The 22581-nt window shown below is 37.8% G+C and overlaps 1 protein-coding gene and 2 long non-coding RNA genes across 3 annotated transcripts; 1 reads left to right on the forward strand and 2 right to left on the reverse strand.

Annotated features, from left to right (window-relative positions):
* The first annotated feature begins 715 nt into the window (after nt 1-715).
* Nucleotides 716-16306, forward strand: LOC125248955. The gene is made up of 2 exons (XR_007180453.1): nt 716-894; nt 15918-16306. It is a non-coding gene; the product is annotated as an uncharacterized LOC125248955 (long non-coding RNA).
* On the reverse strand, nt 8171-10132 carry LOC125248909. Its single transcript, XR_007180435.1, has 3 exons — nt 9808-10132; nt 9028-9723; nt 8171-8920 (listed from the first exon to the last, which is right to left on the reverse strand). It is a non-coding gene; the product is annotated as an uncharacterized LOC125248909 (long non-coding RNA).
* Nucleotides 16307-16593: 287 nt separating the features above from the next.
* Nucleotides 16594-22112, reverse strand: LOC125248262 (galactose-specific lectin nattectin-like). Its single transcript, XM_048159987.1, has 7 exons — nt 22005-22112; nt 19644-19725; nt 19281-19316; nt 18266-18348; nt 17623-17751; nt 17069-17177; nt 16594-16756 (listed from the first exon to the last, which is right to left on the reverse strand). Exons 2-7 carry the CDS (start codon nt 19699-19701, stop codon nt 16698-16700), a joined length of 474 nt encoding a protein of 157 aa, XP_048015944.1. The 5' UTR covers nt 19702-19725; nt 22005-22112; the 3' UTR covers nt 16594-16697.
* Between the last annotated feature and the right edge of the window lie 469 nt (nt 22113-22581).

Below are 22581 nucleotides of genomic sequence, written 5' to 3' on the forward strand. Positions count from 1 at the left end.
AGACGCAAGTTTGAGGTAAAATGCACTTGGGTTGGCGATGTCAAAACACTATTTAAGCTGTGATTTAAGTAAGGAATAATTGACGACGGGCCGTTGAATTATTAGAAAAATAATGCACACCTCCCAGCCAGCAATGACACGTGGGGCCCAGATGGGTTAACTACGGGTTCCATGGGTACTGTGTGGGCATGGGCTTTGGCTGGGTGAAATCAGCGGGTCCCATGTAGGTTTTGTAGTATGAGTCCCACATAGGAAGCCCATATGAGCTGATTACATGGGCCCCATAAGGGACAGGCATGGGCCAAGTGGGCATGGGTTTGATCTGAGAACACATATATGGGTCTTGCATGGCATATTTATGGGCCAAGTGGGCATGGGTTTGATCTGGGAACACATATATGGGTCTTGAATGACATATTTATGGGCCAAGTGGGCATGGGTTTGATCTGGGAACACATATATGGGTCTTGAATGGCATATTTATGGGCCAAGTGGACATGGGTTTGAACTGGGAATGCACATATGGGTCCTGCATAGAAATGTTATGGGCCAAGTGGGCATGGGTTTGAATATACGCATTTGAATAATACGCATATTGCTGAGTGACACGTGAGCCTTGCTTATCGTGGACGCTTGCACACACTAATGTCCCTGTGTGCTCTGCACGCATACACATGCACACAGACACACGCACACACACACACTTAGTGTCATGTAAGCTGGTTATTTGATGTTAAATGGTTACTTATCTTTTTATTGAAAGCTCCTGTTGAACACTGATTTGCTCAATTTTTGTCTAATTTCATTAAGGTCTTGCCAGCCAGAAGACAGGAGCCAACCAGACAGGAGCCAGCCAGACAGGAGGAGGTGTACCCTGTTGTTCATAAATATGGCGTAAGTTTCCATACATCGACCTTAAAGTTTCCTTTAAATGCTCCTGATATGTTACAAGACGTTGACAAATTATGTTAATTTCAAATGCTTATGACTTATATCACAGTAGTTTAACCAGGATATTCTCATTTCAAAAGCAGAGGTGCAGCCCACAACTGATATTACATTTGATATTTGATGAAAGTTCCCAATCAGGGAGAGGAGGGCTCTAAAGTATTCAGAATTTGGGTGGATATTTTATTTAACCCATTTTGCCCATTTTTATCAATTTCTTACACGAAAGGTTTTTCCTCCATAGAGATTTCGGTGGCGGCCGCCACCACGTTATTTCTTGCCGCCACCGCCTCACGATGAGGAAATCCAAAAATAAATACTTCAAGCGCTGTCTGTCGGGTGCGCTGGTTTTTCTTATTCTGTGCGACCCATGCTATTTCTGGATCTTACAGTTACGCTAGCACCCCCACCGTCGTAGCTATGATCGCTCCGCGAGGGGTTACCGCCACTCTCCTTTTTTGGCCAAGGAAAAACCCTGATATTGCTCAATTAAACATGATTGTAGTATCAGTTCTGGCCACAATCTTACATATGACTCCTTTAAACAGACCATCACAGATTAGGGATGTGTCACGATCTTTGGATATTGGAATATATTATTATTAATTATTATTAAAGATAATTTTTGTTGTTCAATTTAATATATTTCTTGCAGTTCAAAGCATCAAGTGTCTTGTATTTATCTTGTACTTACATTCATTCTTCGTTTTTAATTTTTCTTAGATTGTTTCCTTAAATGAATGGTTGGGCTTACCCAATTATGAATTTAATTATGAATTACCATTAATTATGAATTGCCCAGTTAGGACCAACATAAGATCCTTACAGAGCCCACTTTAAGCCCATATGGGCATTCACGGTTGAATCCTGGTGCAAGCCCACTTTAAACCCCTTTAGGCAGGTGGGGCCCAAATGGGTCTGACACAAATTGCCCAGTTAAGACCCACATAAGACCCTTACAGATCCCACTTAAAACCCACCTGGGCATCCACGGCTGGCCCCCATGTGGATCCCGGGTGCAAGCCCACTTTAAACCCCTTCAGACTGGTGGGCCCCAAATGGGTCTGACATGGATTGCCCAGTTAAGACCCACATAAGACCCTTACAGATCCCACTTAAAACCCATCTGGGCATCCACGGCTGGCCCCCATGTGGATCCCGGTTGCAAACCCACTTTAAACCCCTTTGGGCAGGTGGGGCCCAAATGGGTTTGGCATGAATTGCCCAGTTAGGACCCACATAAGACTCTTACAGATCCCATTTAAAGCCCATCTGTGTAGCCATGTTGCAAAGCCCACTTTGGACCCCTTTGGGCAGGTCGGGCCCAAATGGATCTGACATGAATTGCCCAATTAAGACCCATGCAGTACCCTTACAGGTCCCACTTTTAGTACGTCTGGGCTTCCACGGCTTGCCCCAATGTGGATCCCGGGTGCAAGCCCATAATGGGGCCCACATTTGCCACCCATGAAGCCCTCATCTGGGCCCCACATGTCATTGCTGGCTGGGCTGAGGTGGTGATTCGGTCACGACTCGAAGCGGAGTCAATTATTCCGCTTATACCACAGTTTTTCTCAGTCCTTGGTAAGGGAGTGCCCTTTTTTTTAGGTCAGAGCAACTGCCCCTCAAAATTCCTGTGCACGTCCCTGCTAATGACACTCAACTTCATCAACCACTACAGCTAAATAACTACAGCAGTATAATATATATTTATATGAATTTAAATTAGTGGTGGGCATAGATACATTTTTTTAATCTAGATTAATCTCACTGTAATCTTGGAATTAATCTAGATTAAAATGGCTCATTTGAATTCTGCCGAAGACATTCAGAATATGAGAGCTACCCAAATAATGACTAAAAGTAATCCGCCATTTTGTCCGACAAAGCAGTCAGGAGTTAGAAGATTAACATCGGTGGAGTTAAACTTGAAAAATTGTGTATATTGACATCTTTCCGCGTTTGAAACAACATTGATTCTCATGTTCATTCATGTTTATTTGATGCTATAAATGGACTCGTAGTAAGAGATGATTGGTTTACGAGCCTCTTGATCTGAGGCGCTACAGCAATCTGTCACGACACATTAAAGAGCAACAAAGTGGTTTTGTTTGAATTTCTTTAATAACTACACAGTTTTAAAGCTGGGACTTTGTCAAATATCATAAGTAACCTGCTCTGTCTTGTCTGTCGACGTGTTGTCAGTGTCCTCTTTGCTCCGTGATGCATTTATCACTGTGTGTGTGGCGTGACAGCGCCACGGCTTGTCGGACAAAGCAACAGTAATTAAGGGGGGCGGGTCTTTGCGAAGGGTCAATTCGGCTAGGTATACATCTGCGCTAAAATATCAAGGTGAAAGTCATCATAGCTTGCATAGTATAGACCCAGCTCCCAACCCAACTTTGAGAATAGATTAACGGCGATATTTTTTTTATTGCCCGATAAGAGTCTCACGTTAACGCAGCACCTTAACGCCGATAACGGCCCACCACTAATTTAAATATAGTTTGATTTTCTAATGACTACATCCGCTGTGATAAATTTTATCATTAACATGTTACAGTTTTTTATATGTGCAGAAACTGAAAATGATTATAAAACTTTCAAAAATAAAAAGCTTTCATGTTTCCAGTGTCAAACTGTATTAGCGCTTTGGGTTCCAGAAAAGCGCATTATAAATAAAATGTATTATTATTATTATTATTATTATTATTATTATTATTATTATTATTATTATTCATATCTATATTATTATGAATATATTTGAAATGTCTCATGTGGTTCATTATAGGCTCAATGTAAAGTATTTAGCAGTATCTGTTCCAGTATATTTTATCTATGCACAGTAATGAACAGATTTGATCTGTTAAAAAGATGTCAAAAGAGAAACATAAGAGCTACAACTGATTTAAAGCCACAGCCATTTGACCCTTTCACACTGAGTGTGAAACCAGTTTACAAACATATTTCTTTCATACCTGTACAGAAGTTCTTGTTGGGAATTAACAGATTTTGATGTTTTATTAAATATAAAAATGTTTGTATTTACCATTATGGTGATCACTGTTTGCTTTAGTTGACAGCTATACCCTTGACCCTGACATTAGTTTTTCTGATTGCTGTAATTATGTGTTAAAGGAAGTGTATGTAAGATTGTGGCCAAAACTGGTACTGCAATCACTTTCAAATGACTAGAGTGGTGTATCCCCTCTCCCCCTCCCCCTGACTCGAGGTTGCCAGATAGGCTGCAGGATCCAGCAGGAACATTTGTAGCTGCAGCTGTTGTAACTAGAGCAGAGCTGGCAACCTGGATGCTGAAACACTACTGACTTCGTGATTGGTAGATAGGTGGAGGGTGGCGCTTCAGGCCAAAACACAACATGTCAACATCAACATCAGTTGAGGGCTGCAACAACAATTTTTAAATGACAATATCCTGGCCGGACTACTGTTGTCAGTGATATAAGTATTTGAAATTAACATCTTAATGTCTAGTGACATATCAGGGCCATTTTATGATTAATTGAAATACATTACTTACATACAGCTCCTTTAATTATGTAAGCAAGCCAGAGGCTTGTATAATAATGAATAATGATGAATTCATTATTCATCATTCACTATAGGCTATATTCATTATAGTGATTCAAAAGTTATCCAGGGATAACACTATGGTGTATTGCGTGTTTAAATATATTTGTTTAGCTGACCATTGATCACTTCATCACCGCTCACACGACACGCCTCCAGGCACTCGGCTGTGTGGAAAGACTCGGTACAGCGTATGTATCTTTTATAAATATGATAAAACTAAAGACTTTTCGGAGATATGAAGGATACACTACTACTATAGGTACTTAAGTTTAACATGAGATTGGCAGAAACTGTGTGTGATACCCCCCCCCCCCCCCCCCTCCCGCTGGGTTGCTGGATAATGTGGGCCGGCCTGATGCAAAGTACATATTTATGAAGAATGAAGTAAAGTAAAATTACATAGGCTATATCCTTCCGTCAGCCCAGATGATCATTCGCACAGGCGCGGCCTACTTGATGCAAAAACTCTTAGTGCTCATCAATGTCAAAATGTTTGAGATATCCAATCAAATCGAAGGAGGCGGGATTTACTGTCCAAAGAAACCAAGCAGCGCGGCAATTTTTAATGCTTGAAGAATGCGATAAGATAAGCAGCTGAACATGACGAGACAATATACAGCAATATTTGCCTACTGTTTACAATAAAAATAAAAAATAAATAAATAAATAAACTGTTAAATGACGGACATTAATTTTCAGGGATGCCAACTACTTCTGGCCTTTTTGAATTTTTCAAAAATTTCAAATAAAAGATGTAAAATTCAAATAAAGTCATGTGATCCTTCAGAAATCATTCTAATATGCTGTATTTTTCATAAACATAATAATTTTTACACTCTTTTCCAAAACTGGACCTCTATTCCATAAAATGACAGTTGTCAAACCCCTGAAAGGACAAATACTAGAAAGGCACCATCAATCTGCTGCAGAATTTCAACGGCATCAATATCGATTCCATGTGACAATATTAGATCTAAAGTATGATTATGACAATGAGTGGGTCCTGACACGTGTTGTCTAACTCCAATAGAGTTTAGAATGTCTAATTCTGATAGAAAATCAGCAAATTCTTTGATAAAGTCTGTATGGTGTCCTGGTGGCCTGTATACAGTAGCAAGCACAAATGTCAAATGGGACTTATCACTTACACTAGATAGTGTTAATAAACTAAGCACCATCACTTCAAAAGAATTATATTTGAAACTCCTCTGAGTAATACTGAAGATATTACTATAAATTACAGCAACACCTCCCCCTTTGACTTTCAGATGAGGCTCGTGATCTTGGGGTTTAGACTCATTTAAAGTAATGTAATCATCTGGTTTTAACCAGGTTTCTGTCAAACACAGCACATCTAGGTTACAATCTATAATCATATCATTTACAAAGAGTGATTTTGAAGAAAGGGATTGTATATTCAGTAACCCAACTTTATTTTGTTCATCTGTATTGCAGTTGTAAGGAACCCCCCATCGGCCCAAAAACGTAATCCGACGGCCCAGACGAAGGTTAGCGCGTGTATGCCTTTTCAGCGCCTCTGTGAAGTTCACTTAATTTCACTCGTTTAATCGGACTCCAATTTCAAATGATTATTACTCTTAGGCTGTGTTTCCATTTAGAAATTAATCATTGGTTATGTATTAATTTAGATTTTTGATTATTCTGATTACCTTATATCTTCAATTATTTTGTTCACTGCAGTCCCGGTATCGCTTTAGAAGAGTCATTTCGACCGAATTAAATGCTTCCCAGACACAAACTCGTCAGTTCTGATCTTAAACATTGGATGCAGGGTAAATATCTACCTTTAAGTCGGTCGCACTCTGCTTACTCGTAACAAAAAGCATAGTTTCTATATATTTACGAAAACTGCAACTTATTTAAGGCATTGATAGTCAGAAATCGAAATGGACTCAATCAATGTGCCCCATGCTCCATCTATTAAACCTTTCGTATGAACAATCCTGAACACAGATTTGAGGTAATACCTTCGCTTTGATCTACTTGAAATAATGAATTAAGAATAATACAGAATAAACCAAATATAACATTTTATTTGTCAAGTAAAAATGTATCATGCCAATTTCATAGTTGGACAATTAGAACCCAATTCAGAAATAACATCAATTGAAATGCATATACACACAGTGGTGGATTAGTGTTCAAAGTCAATTGTCCATCACTGCATGGAGGTTTCTGGCTACAGAAGATCCCCCATGACTGCTTTGCACTTTACCTTTTATACCAGAACCATAACAAAATGGTTATAAATATTTACTACACCAACACCTGTTTTGGGGGAAGAGGAGTGGGTTTTCACAAAAGGCACCACCCAAAGAGAGGACAGAATTTTCCTTATTGCAGGATGCTTGATCTCTGTTTTTGTCTAGCAGGAAAATCAAGTGTTACACAGTGCATGCACAATAATTATGCAAGTTGATATTTTTTAGTGGTGGGCATAGATACATTTTTTTTAATCTAGATTAATCTCACTGTAATCTTGGAATTAATCTAGATTAAAATGGCTCATTTGAATTCTGCCGAAGACATTCAGAATATGAGAGCTACCCAAATAATGACTAAAAGTAATCCGCCATTTTGTCCGACAAAGCAGTCAGGAGTTAGAAGATTAACGTCGGTGGAGTTAAACTTGAAAAATTGTGTATATTGACATCTTTCCGCGTTTGAAACAACATTGATTCTCATGTTCATTCATGTTTATTTGATGCTATAAATGGACTCGTAGTAAGAGATGATTGGTTTACGAGCTTCTTGAGTTGAGGCATTACAGCATCTGTCACGACACATTAAAGAGCAACAAAGTGGTTTTGTTTGAATTTCTTAAAAAAGTACACAGTTTTAAAGCTGGTACTTTGTCAAATATCATAAGTAACCTGGTCTGTCTTGTCTGTCGGCGTGTTGTCAGTGTCCTCATTGCTCCGTGATGCATTTATCACTGTGTGTGTGGGGGGCGGGTCTTTGCGAAGGGTCAATTCGGCTAGGTATACAGCCGCGCTAAAATATCAAGGTGAAAGTCATCATAGCTTGCGTATAGTATAGACCCAGCTCCCAACCCAAATTTGAGAATAGATTAACGGCGATGTTTTTTTTATCGCCCGATAAGAGTCTCACGTTAACGCAGCACGTTAACGCCGATAACGGCCCACCACTAATATTTTTACAAGCACATTTTACCAATTCAAAACCACATTAATCTTAATAACTACTATTAATTTTGTATTTGATACCTTATAAGTGATATAATTCCCAGATAGCAAAATACAATCGGCCCGAGTCAATCGGGCCAGACGCGGCAGCCGTTACCATGCCGACACTGCCGGAATCAAGCCAGTATCGAGCCGTCGCTTTACCGGGCCAGACTCTGCAGCCGTTACCATGCCGACACTGCCGGAATCAAGCCGGTATCGGCCCGTCGCAAATGTGCACAGTGCGCCAGAAACGGCCCATCCCCGTTTATATATCTACCATACTGTTCATTCATTTTTCATTTTAAATTTGATACCCAGCCAAAACGTTTACTTACATTTTAATAATATAAATTATAATACATAAATAACATTACTTAAATCTATACAAACATCACATTATTATGAAAAGCAATTATATGTTCATTTGAAAAGAACTCAGTTGATCTGGTTGGCATGAAAACATTTTATTTACAAAACAATTACAAAACTATATTACATCAAATAACAGCAGTTGTTATACAGTTATTGTAAATATTTACCACATTTTGAAAAATTATACACTAGTATTTACTTATACACAGAGTGTAAAATTGAATAAATATAGACAAACTTAATGTTTTAAATACATTCGTAAATGGAAAAGTTTTGCTGTTGTACTTAGGAAAATAATTAGCTGAATAACTTAGCTGAACTCTGCAGGCAGGAAGATCTCCAGGAACAGGATCGGCACCTCTACAGGACTTCATTACATAAAAAAAAAACTAACTCAAAAGACAAAAAAACAACAACAACACCTAAAAAAATTAAATAAAATAAACCTCCAGCTGTACAATTGAAGATTTTTTTGAAGATTAGTCTTTTATTATAAAACTGAAGATCATCTTCTATCACAACTGCAGTGCTTGAAGGACTTGTGGTTTCGTTGACCACAATGACAGAATCAGTGATGTCTGCTCTCCCAACGCCTCCTGAAATAAGCAGAGAGGGTCCAACTGTAAGTTTCACTCAGTAGACTAAAAGTAGACAGTTACATTCACCGATACTAGCAATTCTCTTAATGCATTGAATACCTACATTTCAAGTCTTGAAGAATTGTGGGTCCTCCTCTCACAGATACACCGAGGAGCACAGAGGGCTATGGTGCGTTTCATGGTGACATCATGCACACCCTTCAAAGTCAAGTAAAAATTAACATGTTAAACAAGCAAGCCAACTTTATTTTATATACAGTGAAGACAGTGATGGAGGTAGTTGGTGTTGACAAATTTTAACTCACCTGAAGATCATAAACATTTAAAATGTCACGCAGAGTCTCTGAAATCTTGTTGACGCGTGCCGTTTTCAGTGATATGGTGTAACTTTGTACAAACCTAAAAAACCAAAACCACACAAGTGTATAACCAACAGTGGATGTAGAAAAGAGAAAGTCAGGTCTGTGTGCAGTTATCTGAGGAAACATCACGCAACTAGCATTTAAACTCAACTGAAGTTACTTTAAGTGTTTAAGCTCACTCTTCAGTAAGTATCCAGTTCAGCCTGCAAGTAAAGAAAGATTGTAAAGGTTTACTAATCATAGATGAAGCTACTGCTAGTTTATTCACATGAATGTAGGAATAAAATCAAATTTCTCAGATCAGTGTGCTTAACAAAAAGCAGCAACACACTTATATAATGATGACGGGGAAAAAACGTAGGTAACATTAACATTAACATTAACATTGTTGCCCTACGTTTTCTTCATTAAGATATCCTTACAAAATCAAATAAGAAAAAAACAAAAAAAAAAAATGTTTTGCTTTACTTACATTTTATGTTGGCTCCAGACGCTTGTGAATATCTGCTACGCTGAAAGGATTCTTCAGGTAATGTTGGTTAGAGCAATGATGTGACGTGGATGACAGCAGTTTACGTCGCTCAGTAAACTTAGAAATTATCATTACAATAGTGCCGTTTACTCAAGTTTACATTCCACCTGTAAAGAGCAAAAAGTATACAAGTATCAATTAATAAAGGTAACATGGTCTAACTGAATGTGCCAAACTTTACTTGAACTTACTAGCTTTCTCATTGACTCCAACAGCTCCTTGCTAGTTCAGTCAGAAGATGATGTCTATGGTGTTATTTCTTCAGGGCTTGACCTGCTCGGTGTCTGGGGATTAAAATCTGCCATTTCTTCAGCGATGATAACACTTCTCTTGATTACTACAAAACAGACAAATATTAAAAGCAATTTATGGCATGAGAAATAATCACTAATTCATGTGCGTCTTAACATGCTGAGTGAAGAAGCAGCTAGTAGCAACAAAAGCTGTGATAGTGTGTTTGTGTTTTCCATGTTTTAGCAACTTGGGTAAAGTTGGTTTTATATTCGCACATTCGGACATCCGTATTCAATAGCCTTGTTAATCACACTACATTGGACATTCAGTGGACATTCACAAGTAAATATGCCATTAAAACAATACTTGCCTATTTTGATTGACTGTGAAAAATGTTGTAAGTTGACAATCGTTGGTTGTCAATATCATGTCTCTGCTTAAAATTAGCAAATATTAATTTATTGCACATTTATTGGAAAGTCTGAATTTATCAGAAGTCCGAATGTGCGAATATAAAACCAACTTTACCGAGGTCTCTTACCGCGCTCTTTGTTTGCAGATCGGAGTGTTGCTCGTCAAAGTTTAGTGCAGCGTAAACACTCGAGATCCACATAACAATGCTTAGATTAAATATGGAAAATATTTTGTCCGTTTATTAGCTGTAGTAGCATACTGAAAGTTTTCAGACAAGCCAAGAACGCCGCGGTTCACGGCAGCCACGTGAAGTTAACAAGTTCCTTGATAAGCATCTCCTAAGTAAAAATACAACAAATGTAAATGTGCATCGATGCTTACCAGAACTGTTTTCTCGACATGACTCCATACATTAATATCTCTTGGTAAATACCCACTAGCACAGGTAGGAGACCCCTTCCCACGCCGCGCGCGTGAACATGAATGAATCACCTGAGCGCGCAGTGAAGCGCGTTTAAAATACATGAAAGCGTTTAAAATAATGAACTGCTACATTTCTTATAAACAGATTTGATATTATACATATTAGAGAATGTTCTTTCTTATATGGCACTTTTATTATATTAGGTTTTACCGCAGATATGTTATTGACAAATTCGCTACATTAAACTTGTAACCTTAGTTAATTCATATCAGATACTACCAGGGGCGATTCTAGGGTCAGAGCTTTAGGGGTGCTGAGCACCCAATGAGCCCCACTGCCACCACCCACCCTCTTTTCACACAAAAACAAAAAATATGTCTATTGAAAAATAACTTTATCATTTTAACATTGATTCAACTAACTCCAAAATCCAGATTTTTTTTCTTTTTTTTTTTTTTTTGAGACCTTTTCAGAACACCAGCTTAATTGTTAGAGTTCACACAGACAGTAACAAACACAAAAACTTCTTCACTCAGCTGGTTTTCCTGACCGTTAACTCCATGTGCCTCCTTTTGTATCAACAGTCATCAGATTGGTTAGATTAGATTCAACTTTATTGTCATTGAACAAAGTAACTGCATGCGTCTTGCGGAAGAACATTGTAACCGGCACTACTTCTCTCCGTTTATGACTATGGACGAGTTCACCCAGGTCCTGTGCTACTCCACAGCGGTGGCGACCCGCTGGACTAAAATAGTCCGAAAATAAACACTTATTATAGGCAGGGTGCAATTTGTGAAAAAAACAGAGGGGGGGGGGGGGTGTTTTGAAATTTTTTTTTTTTTTTTTTTTTTTTTTTGTGGAAAATTTGTTAAAAACCACAGTGGAGCTACAGTATATAGCAGTGGTCACCAACCTTTTTAAGCCCAAGATCCCTGACCTCAACCTTTATGAAAGACAAGATCTACTTGATGGAAAAAGACAGCCCAGATTGTATTTAGTATTTTTTTCGTGGCCAATTTAGATTCTGATTTATTTATTTATTTTTACAAGCAAATTGGCCAATTCTCATACTGGTTGCAGATATTTATTATTATTATTATTATTATTATTATTATTATTATTATTATTATTATTATTATAGACAAAAATACATAGCCATTTCAAATTAGAGGGAACCACTGCTTTTTAATTACAATCCAAACAAAGATGCTATCACATTGCATGAGCAGTTTTTTTTATTTTAATTAATTGAGATGATTAATTGAGATTTAATTTCAAGATTTAAAGCAAAAACACAACGGTCTGACTTTATCTTTGTGAAATTTTATGCTACACAAAAAAGCTTGAAACAAAAACAGCAGGCTGAATGAGACGCAAATTCACTCTCTGACAGCAGGTGGCGCTTATGGAGCAGCAGTGATACAGTGTTTCCTAGGTTACCGCTGTAAACAAAGCTGAACTGCGCTAATAATTAGCTACTTTATTTGGAGGTAAGAGGAAAATAAAATGCCATTGCCATCGATTTTTTTCTGAAGACAGTAATTCCTTTTAGAGATGCATTCATATAACCCTTCACCCCTAATTCAATATTTATATTTTCTTCCTATATTTCGAGCATCGTGAACAGTGAGCTGCTCTGCCTCCTACAGAATTTTCTCCTCTTCGCGTCCGTCTTCAGCGTTTCTGGCCTCTTGTTTACGGCCGTTTACAGACTCGGACATGATCTGGGATATTTACCTCCCAGCCAGCAATGACATGTGGGGCCCAGATGAGGGCTTCATGGGCGGCAAATGTGGGCCCCATTATGGGCTTGCACCCGGGATCCACACTGGGGCAAGCCGTGGAAGCCCAGACGTACTAAAAGTGGGACCTGTAAGGGTACTGCATGGGTCTTAATTGGGCAATTCATGTCAGACCCATTTGGGCCCCACCTGCCCAAAGGGGTCCAAAGTGGGCTTTGCAACATGGCTACACAGATGGGCTTTAAATGGGATCTGTAAGAGTCTTATGTGGGTCCTAACTGGGCAATTCATGCCAAACCCATTTGGGCCCCACCTGCCCAAAGGGGTTTAAAGTGGGTTTGCACCCGGGATCCACATGGGGGCCAGCCGTGGATGCCCAGATGGGTTTTAAGTGGGATCTGTAAGGGTCTTATGTGGGTCTTAACTGGGCAATTCATGTCAGACCCATTTGGGGCCCACCAGTCTGAAGGGGTTTAAAGTGGGCTTGCACCCGGGATCCACATGGGGGCCAGCCATGGATGCCCAGGTGGGTTTTAAGTGGGATCTGTAAGGGTCTTATGTGGGTCTTAACTGGGCAATTCATGACAGACCCATTTGGGCCCCACCTGCCCAAAGGGGTTAAAAGGGGGTTTGCACCCGGGATCCACATGGGGGCCAGCCATGGATGCCCAGGTGGGTTTTAAGTGGGATCTGTAAGGGTCTTATGTGGGTCTTAACTGGGCAATTTGTGTCAGACCCATTTGGGCCCCACCTGCCTAAAGGGGTTTAAAGTGGGCTTGCACCAGGATTCAACCGTGAATGCCCATATGGGCTTAAAGTGGGCTCTGTAAGGATCTTATGTTGGTCCTAACTGGGCAATTCATGCAAGGTAAGCCCAACCATTCATTTAAGGCAGTGGCCTCAAACTGCCGGCCCGCGGGCCATTTACGGCCCGCCAACCCCCTCTACCCGGCCCGCAACTGATCTCAAAAATAAAACATAATCCGGCCCGCTAAATTATTATTATTATTATTATTCTCTAGTTGCTACCTGTCAAAGAAAAAGTCACCGTTCTAAGGGGCATTCACATATCGCGTCACATAAGCGGCCGCGCCGCGTTCTCCTTTCCAAAGCGCTTTCGCTCCAGTGGCGTCTGTCATTGCTATGCAACCATGAGCCGCCTCTCAACCGCGTCACTTCTATTATGAGCGTGCTTGCCTAAATTACAGTAAAAGCACTCGACTTTAAGTCATGAGCGCCGATTTAAACCACCGAAACGCGTCCGATGCAGCCATTACACGTTACCGATGCTCAAACGGCATCTTGGACAAATGTGTCTCAGCTATGTGAGCACAAGCGCTGCAGGTGTCTGTCAAGAAACAGAAGAGAGTACAAATGTATTCAGGGATTGTATTTGTTCAGTACAGTGTTGTTCAGTGCAAGATTTTAATGTTATTTAAGCTAACATAAAGTAATGGAAAATACTTCCACTAGATGTTAATGTATGTAACAATGAAAGGTTTTTATTTTTTGGCAAAATAAAGTTGATATATAGCTCCAGTTTTTTTGTTTATTTCTGATCCCTTCACGCCACAAGTGTTGCTGGTTTTGTTTCTAAATTACTGATTTTTTATTCCATGCATCTTGTTGGATGTGAGAAGTGCACCAGACTATTGCAATTAATAGTATTATATTAGTAATATTATATTAGTTTATTAGTAGTATTATATTAGTAATAGTATTATATAATTATATTACACTCTGTAACAATGAGAGAGACACTGCTGTTTACATTTAGGAAAGAAAGGAAAGAGAAACACAAGAACTACTTCCAGCCACAGCCTTGGATGAAATCAACTGAAGATAAAATACATTACATCTCTCAAGATCTGATTAAACAACTCCACAAACAACATTAGCTTCACTTATTACTAACCAGACTGACTTTATTTCTGTCAGACATCTACAAAAGTTCGTATTAAAGGGATAGTTCACCCAAAAATGAAAATTTTATGTTTATCTGCTTACCCCCAGTGCATCCAAGATGTAGGTGACTTTGTTTCTTCAGTAGAACACAAATGATGATTTTTAACTCCAACCGCTGCCGTCTGTCAGTCTGATCGTGCTCTGACAGCGGCAGTGATGTCTGACACTCATTGAAGTATATGCGCGAGACATCACTTCCGTTGTCAGAGCGCGATCAGACATCACTAAAGGAGTCATAACGGAGTGGACATGTGGTTTTTAGAGGTAAAAAATGATATAAATACTGTTCGGTTTCTCACACAAACCGATCGTTTCGTGTCTTAGGACATCAATGTGTCGTCATGAGCCGCAGGGTTTAATTTGGATTTGTCTAAGCAAGCTTTATTTACTCTTAAATAAAATTAACATTTTATTTTATTTTTGATGCTTGTTTGTAGATGAGCATTACATAATATTGCTGGACCTGAACCAATTACCCAAACCCATGCCCATTTGGCCCATAAATATGCCATGCAGGACCCATATATGTGTTCCCAGATCAAAGCCATGCCCATTCGGCCCATAAATATGCCATGCAGGACCGGTTTATATGTACGCAGTTCAAACCCATGGCCACTTGGCCCATAAATATGCCATTCAAGACCCATATATGTGTTCCCAGATCAAACCCATGCCCACTTGGCCCATAAATATGTCATGCAAGACCTATATATGTGTTCCCAGTTCAAACCCATGCCCACTTGGCCCATAAAAATTCTATGCAGGACCCATATGTGCATTCCCAGTTCAAACCCATGCCCACTTGGCTCATAAATATGCCATGCAAGACCCATATATGTGTTCCCAGATCAAACCCATGCCCACTTGGCCCATGCCTGTCCCTTATGGGGCCCATGTAATCAGCTCATATGGGCTTCCTATGTGGGACTCGTACTACAAAACCTACATGGGACCCGCTGAATTCACCCAGCCAAAGCCCATGCCCACACAGTACCCATGGAACCCGTAGTTAACCCATCTGGGCCCCACGTGTCATTGCTGGCTGGAATTATCATACATAACAAAGAAATGTAAGAATAAATATGAAAATAAATTTAAAAAAAAAGTTGAAACAAATAAATGTTAAAATAAATAAATCTGTAAATAAATACTTATTGGAATAAAAAAATAAATATAAAAAAATAAATGAATTTATAAATAAGTAAATATAAAATATATGGAAAAATAAAAGAATAAATAAATAAAATTAGAAATAATTAAAACATAAAAGCAGAAAATAATAAATTAAGGGCGGAAATATAAAATAAATGGAAAAATAAAAGAATAAATAAATACAATTATAAATAATTAAAACATAAAAGCAGAAAATAATAAATTAAGGGGGAAAAATTAATTTGATTAAAAATGAATCATATTTCATCAGGTCGTTTATTCATTTATTTCCCTATTATCACATTTATTTACTTATAGATTTTTTCATTGATTTATTTATTCATTTATTCATTTTTCATTTCTGCAGGTTTATTCCTCCAAACAAGTCCAGGATTCTGCGTTTTCGCTTCAGCGATGCTGTCCTGTTCCCTGTCTGTGTCCCCTGTATATCCTCAGTTTGTGGACCTCATGTTTCCCTGCTGCTTCCCTTGTTTGTTGCCATGGACACTCATTGGACCACGCCCCCTTGTTAACTCGTTATCTTGTTTGTGCCTGTGTATAAATAGTCGCTGTGTTGCCTGGCGGAGTTTTGTTTAGCCGTTGTTTACCCTTGTCTTCGTGTTCCTTGCCTAGCCTAGCCTAGCCTGTGTTTTTGGATTACCCTTTTGCCTTACCTTATATCTGTTTGCTGGTGATCGACCTACTGCCTGTTTGACTACACTCTACTGTTAATAAAGCTCAGATTTGGATCTCCCACTCCGTTGTCACATCCCATATGTTACAGATGCAAACAGCCTTCATATTTTAAATAATTAAACTAATGTAAATGATAACGTTTTATGAATCAGAAAGCCTATTTTCAGACGTTTACTGTAATCTACCTGATCAGAAAAATCATTTATTAGGAACATTTTACTGGGGCACGTGCGACGCCCCTGGTGTGAAAAGAGAGAGACTGTGGAGTGATAATTATAAAATGATGTTTCACAGGTGTAACTTACTTATTATTTACAAACAAATAAATAAAAATAAAACAAACAAAATTAACCTTTTTAACACATTTATTAGCCTCCATTAAATATTTCTAATGGAAAGTAAATGAATCAAAGTAGCTTGTTTCTTCTACATTGATTCTTCACATGCTGTTTCAGTACGCACACACATAGGCTTTAGCTACTTTACAGTCTTCATCATTCCAGTTGCCATCTGTTGAAAGACAGAACAAATATAGTTGTTTTTATCATTTGTGTATTATGAAAAAACTAAATAATGTTTATTTAGTATGGTAGACACAGAAATATTAGTATTTGATGTCTAGAAAACAATCAGCAACAATGTTTTTGTGATGAATGTTCACAGAACATTTTTAACTGTGATGAAAAAGTTATTTTCTAGCTTCTGGATATACAGTATGACATGAAGCAGTTTCTGCTAATCTTCTGATGGATGGTCTAACACAATTCAGATTGATGGATCATTTATCATGTTATTTCATGAGCATTAACAGAAGTTACTTACTGACAGAGTTCATCTCAATGCAGCGCTCATCTTTAGTGGAACTGGGTTTTCCAGGCGACCATATTTGATAGTTCATTTTGGATCCATCACTCCAGAACCAACGATAATACTGTGAACAGAAGAGAAAAAACAGCATTGTGTTTATGTCCACAGCTTTACATGGCTTTGTTTTATCTTTATTTATCTAAAAGATGATTCCTCATGAACCCTAACCCCACTTTAAACATGTCAGAAATCTAAACAGAAATTATTCCACAGAAAGGGTATCAGTAAAGAATATGTAAAACTATGTAAGAAAGGGTTAAATCACTCAGTTATCTTCATCAGCCTCACTATTTCACATCGAGTTTCACGATACAAACACTGGAGTATGACATCATCATGGTGAGTGGTGCCTCTCATGGCTGCCAATGCACTAAACTAACTGTTCTGAGGACCAAAAATAAATGATAAAAACACATCTATGTTCATGTGTTTTGAAAAATGTATTAAATGAGTTTTAGTAAATGTAATGGTAAATGCACAGAAAGTATGATTGAAAAATGATTGCATACACCCTTATGGCCTCCGATCCAGGCAGGTGTTGATGCATGAGTTGTTTGTCTAATCAGCTTCTGTATAAAGATGTACTCATCATGGCTTTGTACAGAAGCAAGGTTCCCATTATGGTTCAAACACCCAAACTGTAGAGATGGAGACATGAGCAAACACAAAGAAATTAATATTCCAAAATCTGTGACATGCCTTCAGTTACCGTCGAAATAATGTTTACTCGCTGTGCTCTTTATTTTTTGTTTATTATTTTACCTGTGAAATATAAAATCTGCCATTTGAGATGGGACTACTTTTCTAGAAAAGGTTCTGGTTATACTGTATATAGATTAGATATAACTTCACATAGATGAGTTAAGTTTTTAAGTGATCCTCTAATGATAACATGAAATGTGTTGTGTAACATGAAATATTTCTATATTTTCAAACCATTAAGATGTTTCAGTATTATCACAATGATGTATGTTCACATCCTGGAGCTCCACTGTCATTTCTTCACTGTTAACATATATTTTTGTTTTTAACCTGAGGAACAAGTTGAAATGACTTTCCTGTGATAACTGACAGGTGTCACAGATGTTTACAGAGTTAATCCAAAAATATTCTTATGATTTTATGTCATATCAGAATCTGAATGTATCATACCTCGGCTCCATCCCACGAGTATTTTGGCGCACTGAAAAACTTGAAGCATCTGCATCCATAGGCAGTCCATCCTGCCTTACAGACTGTTAAATGGAAGTTTTGTTTGTTATTATGTTGTTACCTTTAATGACCTTTCATGTAATTAAATGAATAACTTTCATTTAAAGGTACACTATGTAACTTTTGGCCCTGTATCGGTTAAAAAAACAAATTGGCATGCAGCATTGTTTCAGTTGTGCTTTGGCTTCACATGACTATAGAGATGAAGGTGACGCTTCACAAAAGATGCTGTACAGTGAACTCTGTTAGAGAGCTACATATGGCAGTCTATCTGGTCCTGTAATTAAATACCTCAAAAATTCCTTAATCACTGTGTCACTTTTACAACATTTAAAATCCATCAGTTCTCGTCATCTAAAGCCGAGCTAATGTTGGTTCTTGTTTTATTACAAGCTCTGTCACGTTCTCCTTTGTCCAGCAGACTCTCCTCTGTTCAGTGTTTGTTTAAAACGGGCGATTCTCCAGAGGTTGGAGATTCAGCTGCTCCATCTCTTTCTTTCTTGCTCTTGTGACAGCAAACCTGTGCCACTCCCACACCAGACACGCGTCAAAGCGGCCGGAGCAACTTTTCTCTATTTACGGATGTGACGAGACACACATGGGCGAGTGATGTATGTCGGAAAACTGTTCTGACAGGTCTAAAATATAAACACTTCTAATAGACTTAACATAGTGAATCAGTGAATCATGTTTTGTACGAGGGATTGATGATGTATTGACTCATTTTTTAATTTTTGTTTATTTTGAACAAAAAAAGCTACATAGTGTACCTTAAATAAACAAAGGAGTTAAAATAGTTTCCAATATACTCTTTAAAACATTTTAAAGCATGCTGGAGAACATGATCATCAGGTTTTACACACACTTGTTAAGGTGGAGAAATGCACTGGTTTTGGACATTTGTACTGTACTAGACATACACACTGACAAGAGAAGAAGACAAGAGAAGACTTACCGCTACAAGGTTTACCTCCAACAGGACGTGTTTCCACTTAAAAAGAAAGAAATACACATTTTTAAAACAGAACTGCTAGCAGTAGTGCTACTACAACTACTAATAAATATATACTGCAAATTAACAGGCATATTTGGTGTTGTATAATATCATTCATAAGAATCAACAACTTTAGCTGATATAATGATATAATTATTGTTGTTTTATTGTCTTAAAATTATCATAATAATTCAGAGACAAACTCAGGTGCACATACTGTATTAGATCATTCCTGCTTCTGATTCGTCATTTCAGAGTCCCAGATGTGCTTCAATTCATGTTAAAATAACAGTTATGATGTGAGACGTGGAATAATAGTTTTACCTGAAGCATTCAAAGCGACCAGAAGACCAAGAGACAGATAGAGAGTCCACAACGCCATCGTTTCTCAGAGAACACTGGAACTCTGCATAGATTTAAAACACAATTATACACAAATCATTATTACAAAGATTTGGATTTTTGTCACATGAATCAGTAGATCAATGTTTACAAGCAATGTTTTAATATAGTTTGTACTTGATGGATCACAGAGCCAGTGCAAGACGAGCATTTGTGATTAAAGAGCATATTTGTTTTTTTGTTTTTTTTTGTTTTTTTTGTTGTTTTATGAAATGAACAATCGTTTCTCTAGATAAGACCCTTATTCCTCATCTGGGATCATGTAGAGCTCTTTGAAACTGCATTTAAACTGCTGTTTGGACCTTCAAGTCCACTATATGGAGAAAAATCCTGGATCATTTTTTTTCAACTGAAGAAAGAAGGACATGAACATCTTGGATGACATGAGGTGAGTAAATTATCAGGAAATTTTAATTCTGAAGTGAACTAATCCTTTTCGCACACTTTGTAAGAAATAAAAAAGATTTTACTTGAAAATAGAAAAGGTTGTACTGTTTTTTTGTTTGTTTTTGCAGTTTTTCATACTTTCATAATGCAATAATCTCAGAAGCCTTTGAACAAGTGCACTACCTCAAGGTGGTTTTGTTCATGTAAAAATATACCTGCAACCTTTCAGGGAACTAAATCCAGCACTGACTCACAAGATCTGTGAGAAACACAATGAACTCAACAAACCAGCAAAGACATGAGGGAAGGAAGCACAATATAACGGGAGCAGAGCACATGAGGAACAGCTGAACACAATCAGGCCAACGAGAACTCGACCCTTGCGGTAATTTTGAGTGGCTCAGTAGCGTGATATGCTGTATTATCTGCATTTATTATTTATTACTATATGAATAATTGTTACGATGTGGTCAGCGGGCATGAAAACAAAACTAAACAGAGAATTGAAACAGGAAATGAAGTAAACAGAAAAGAGTGTCAAAATAAGGGTCCACATAACAGAACATAAACCTGACAATAAGCTCATTAGGCTATTGTTATGTATAACAGTTAGTTCCAAACCTTGAATCTCACTCGACGAGAGGCTTTCTGCTGATATTTCTCCAGTATCAGCAATGCTTGCCTTTGTGTGTTCTAGAGAGACTGTCACTCAGTGCAGTTACATTGGGACTGTCTTTGAGCAAATCATCAAACCGTTCATTCAATGAACGCGGATTCATTCAAAGATAGATGTGATGAAAGAAGGTGTTGATTATTTTAACTTTCATCTCCACTTTACAAGGGTCAGCTGAGCTGTATTATTAACAGTTTCAATGGCATTGATTCACTGCACTGACCAACACTGATGACATTCATGCAATAACATTGAATACATTCACACAGGCAATAATGTATGGAGCCCCGCACATGATCATTCGCTAAATCGTGTGCACAATGTTCCCTCGTTTGAATGATTAACAGATTTACATCACACATACTGTAGAACATTGTAATGTTTAATAACATTTTATGACAATTAAATTTTGCATTGAAGAAAAGTAGATTTGTGTTATGCTGTCAATAATAGTTCTTAGAAAGAAAATCAGAATTGGCAAAAATCAGCACTGGCAGGTCACACTTACAAAAAAACATCGCAATCGGCCAAGATAATTGCAATCTGTGCATCTAATTAATCCATAACTGCTTCTCAATCAAAACGTAAGAAGTACAAAAGTCTGTAAAAAATGTAACAAATATTTCCAATTGTCTCTAATCAAGCAGATTTATAAGCACTAACAGTTCTCGTGTTACTGCGTCACTCCAGCAGCTAATGCAATCCACGTGAAAAAGCGTTACGAAGAAAAAAAACTCTTAAACTGTGAAACACGGGTCAAAGTTCACAAAAACAGTGATTACATCCTTTAACCTTCTCGAACATGACTCAACACACACTTCTACATGCAACAGCCTCAACACCCGTCAAAAATAAAAGTCTTCCAAAAATAATCACTTTTCAAAATGACTTAATCATGTTCTGCTTGATCATCGATGAGGTGTATCCTCCAACATTAGCTACTGTTGAATGCATTAAACACGTTAAGCGTTTCTGCATTGAGCATTTTAGCATCATTAATTCACTGAACAACATAAAATATAGGCTGCATTCTGAATAACCAAATAAAAATAAATAAAAATTAAAACTATAAAAACAATAAAAAATTAAAACTAAAAACTAAGCTCTTTTCTGGGAATTTTCCAATAGAACTAATATTCCCAGAATGCCCCACAAATCAAAAATGACTAAATGGGTTTTAGTCAGCTAAAAGTGAAATAAATGTAAATGTAGAAAAGTCAAACCTCAGGAAATGTGCTCCGAACAGCAAACTGAGTGTTTCTGCTGGATAGTATATCAGAGATGTGTCTTGTTTTCTTGATCTGTTTTGATGTATTCTTTTTCCACTACATTGTGGGCTTAAATAAGTGTACTCATGTTACGTAAGATGCATGTCAGCCAATCAGAAAGGATCTGCATGTTACTGAGATGTCTGATCTCTCTAAATCACATGACTCTCAGAAAAAACACCACAGAAGTAATACCACAATTGTTCGAAGCCATGTATTTCATCTTTCAGTTGTCTGTTTTAATCATTATCTAATGATTTCCAAAGGTAAAGGACAGTCTCTTTAACAAATAAAGATCTGAAGGAAAGTGTGGCTTGAACCAATTGCAAACATGATATGCAGTTTTTAACGCCTCCAGGAGATTTTGATAACATGATTATTAAACTTTTTTGGTATTCTTAGTTGACTGTGGCATTGACACTTACAATGTCAATATGCAAAGGTATTTCTATAAAACAGCCCCACTTCCTGTTTGGTACATGCCCTTGCTAGTAATTTCATTTGAGGGTTTTCATGAGGACAGTATTGAAAC

Source organism: Megalobrama amblycephala, linkage group LG1 (assembly GCF_018812025.1).
Source record: "Megalobrama amblycephala isolate DHTTF-2021 linkage group LG1, ASM1881202v1, whole genome shotgun sequence".
Taxonomy (NCBI): domain Eukaryota; kingdom Metazoa; phylum Chordata; class Actinopteri; order Cypriniformes; family Xenocyprididae; genus Megalobrama; species Megalobrama amblycephala.